General features: G+C 45.2%; 1 protein-coding gene across 1 annotated transcript in view; it reads right to left on the reverse strand.

Annotated features, from left to right (window-relative positions):
• The window catches only part of LOC119594537 (hemicentin-1-like), a gene marked incomplete in the record, with an annotated part of 21,635 nt that extends 19,765 nt beyond the window's left edge, over positions 1 to 1,870 (reverse strand). The window contains 4 exon segments of the mRNA XM_037943569.1: positions 119 to 246; positions 861 to 1,075; positions 1,418 to 1,514; positions 1,767 to 1,870. Of these exon segments, the coding sequence (XP_037799497.1) occupies positions 119 to 246; positions 861 to 988 (256 nt within the window).
• Between the last annotated feature and the right edge of the window lie 130 nt (positions 1,871 to 2,000).

Below are 2,000 nucleotides of genomic sequence, written 5' to 3' on the forward strand. Positions count from 1 at the left end.
CATAACACAACCATGGACTCTTACTTCTTAAAACAGAACCCTATGACTCCCACCCTATGCACCCTAATCTAAAAACACAAACAACAGGAACCCAAGGAGAGGACAAAAGGGGACAGACCTGGACAGTCCCTCAGGGAACAGGGCTCCTCCTCGGCGGCGTTTCCCTCGCAAGGACGACCACCATACAGGGGAGCGGGGGCCGAGCAGTACCTCGTCCTCACTCGGACGCCCGAACCACACGTCACGCTAAGGGGAATGACGTAACTTTGTAATTCGTGTGTTTAAGTTTCTTGTTGATATTGGGTCGTGGAATTCGGTGAGTGAGGTGTTAGATTGGGAAATGGATATTTGGTTAAATTGAGAGGTAAATGCTGGAATGGCTGACAGGTAAATGGGTGTTCTTGGGTGTTTGGATGAACTGATGGATGAATGGAATGTAGGAAAGGTTGATTGGTTAAAGGATGTTTGGATAAATTGGCGGTTATGTAGAATGGATGAACGGTAGATGGATATTTGGATAAATTGATGGGTGAATGGAATGTTGGAATCGTTGATTGGTAGAGAGAAGTTTGGATAAATTGATGGGTAGGTGGAATGTAAGAATGGTAGATGGATATTTATATAAATATATTGGTGAATGGAATGCTGGAATGGTATGTATATGATATATGTAACTAAGGGTAAATAGGAACACGAGATGATTTCATCTTATGATTACAGATCCATTTTTGAAAGTTTCATTCGTTGGGGAAAATTACGAAAAGTCCAGCATCAAGATCTGATCCTTCTATTTCTAAAAAAAAATATGCGCAGTTGCAATAAGTCATCCCCAATTGACTTTTTTCCCATTGCAACCTCACCTGCACTCGCCCCAAGGATCCCACGGTGACCAGTTACCATCCAGCGGGCACGGCTGAGGTCGGACAGGGTCGGGTATGGGCCTCGTCCCCAGGGCAAGGGGCGCCTCCGTGTCGTGGGGCGGGGGCATTGCACAGCCGGCGCCTCGTCTGCTGGCCGGGTCCGCAAGACACGCTGCACGAAGTCCAAGGGCCCCACGATGACCACATGCCCGACACTGAGAGAGATATTTAAATGTCAGTATTAAGGAATTCCGTTTATGGCACAGGCGACACGGTAGACAATGATGAGAGATAATATTAAGGAATTCCGTTTATGGCACGATAGACAATGATGAGAGATAGTATTAAGGAATTTATGCCATGGACGACAAGGAAATCAGCATATGATAACACGGTAGACAATGAGATATATACATATAATGCAAATATTAAGGAATTCCGTTCTGGCATTATCGCTGAGAGAGATAATCCCAATATTTAAGGAATTCGTATTCTGGAATAGACGACACGAAAATAAACCTTACTAAGATGAATTTAAAAAAAAAAACGTGACGTACCTTTGACGCTGAGGTCAGCTTTGGCGAGGTCCTCTCCTAGTTCGTTGTAAGCTTGGCAGATCACGTGGCCTTCGTCCTCGATCTGGGCCGCTATAAGCTACAAGGATAAAGTCGTCAAAACGTGATATTGTACGTTTCATTGTGTTTTCCAAAGCACTCGCGCTTGAAATCGGAAAAAAAAACGCGCATAACCATTTTTATAAATTCGTAAAAAGAAAAAAAGAAAACAACGCTTTACTGCAAACTCCCGTTTTCATAAGTTGTATAATAATAATATAATTAAACATAAATGCAATTAATCATGATAATCATCCCCCAAAAGCTCTCCCGTCTGCGCCCAAGAACCGACCTGCAGGGACCCGTTGGTGAGGCGGATGTACCTGGCGTGCATCTCCCCTGGACTCACACTCCACTGAATCTCGGGGAGCGGCGACCCCTCCGCCTCGCAGTCGAAGACGACGGTGCCCCCCACTTCCACCACTGGGTATGGGGGATAAATTGATGGGTAAGTGGAATGGTGGAGTGGGTGATGGATGTTTGGATAAACTGGTAGGGAAGTGGAGTGTTAGTATGGTACACGCAT

Source organism: Penaeus monodon, chromosome 34, assembly GCF_015228065.2.
Source record: "Penaeus monodon isolate SGIC_2016 chromosome 34, NSTDA_Pmon_1, whole genome shotgun sequence".
Lineage (NCBI taxonomy): Eukaryota > Metazoa > Arthropoda > Malacostraca > Decapoda > Penaeidae > Penaeus > Penaeus monodon.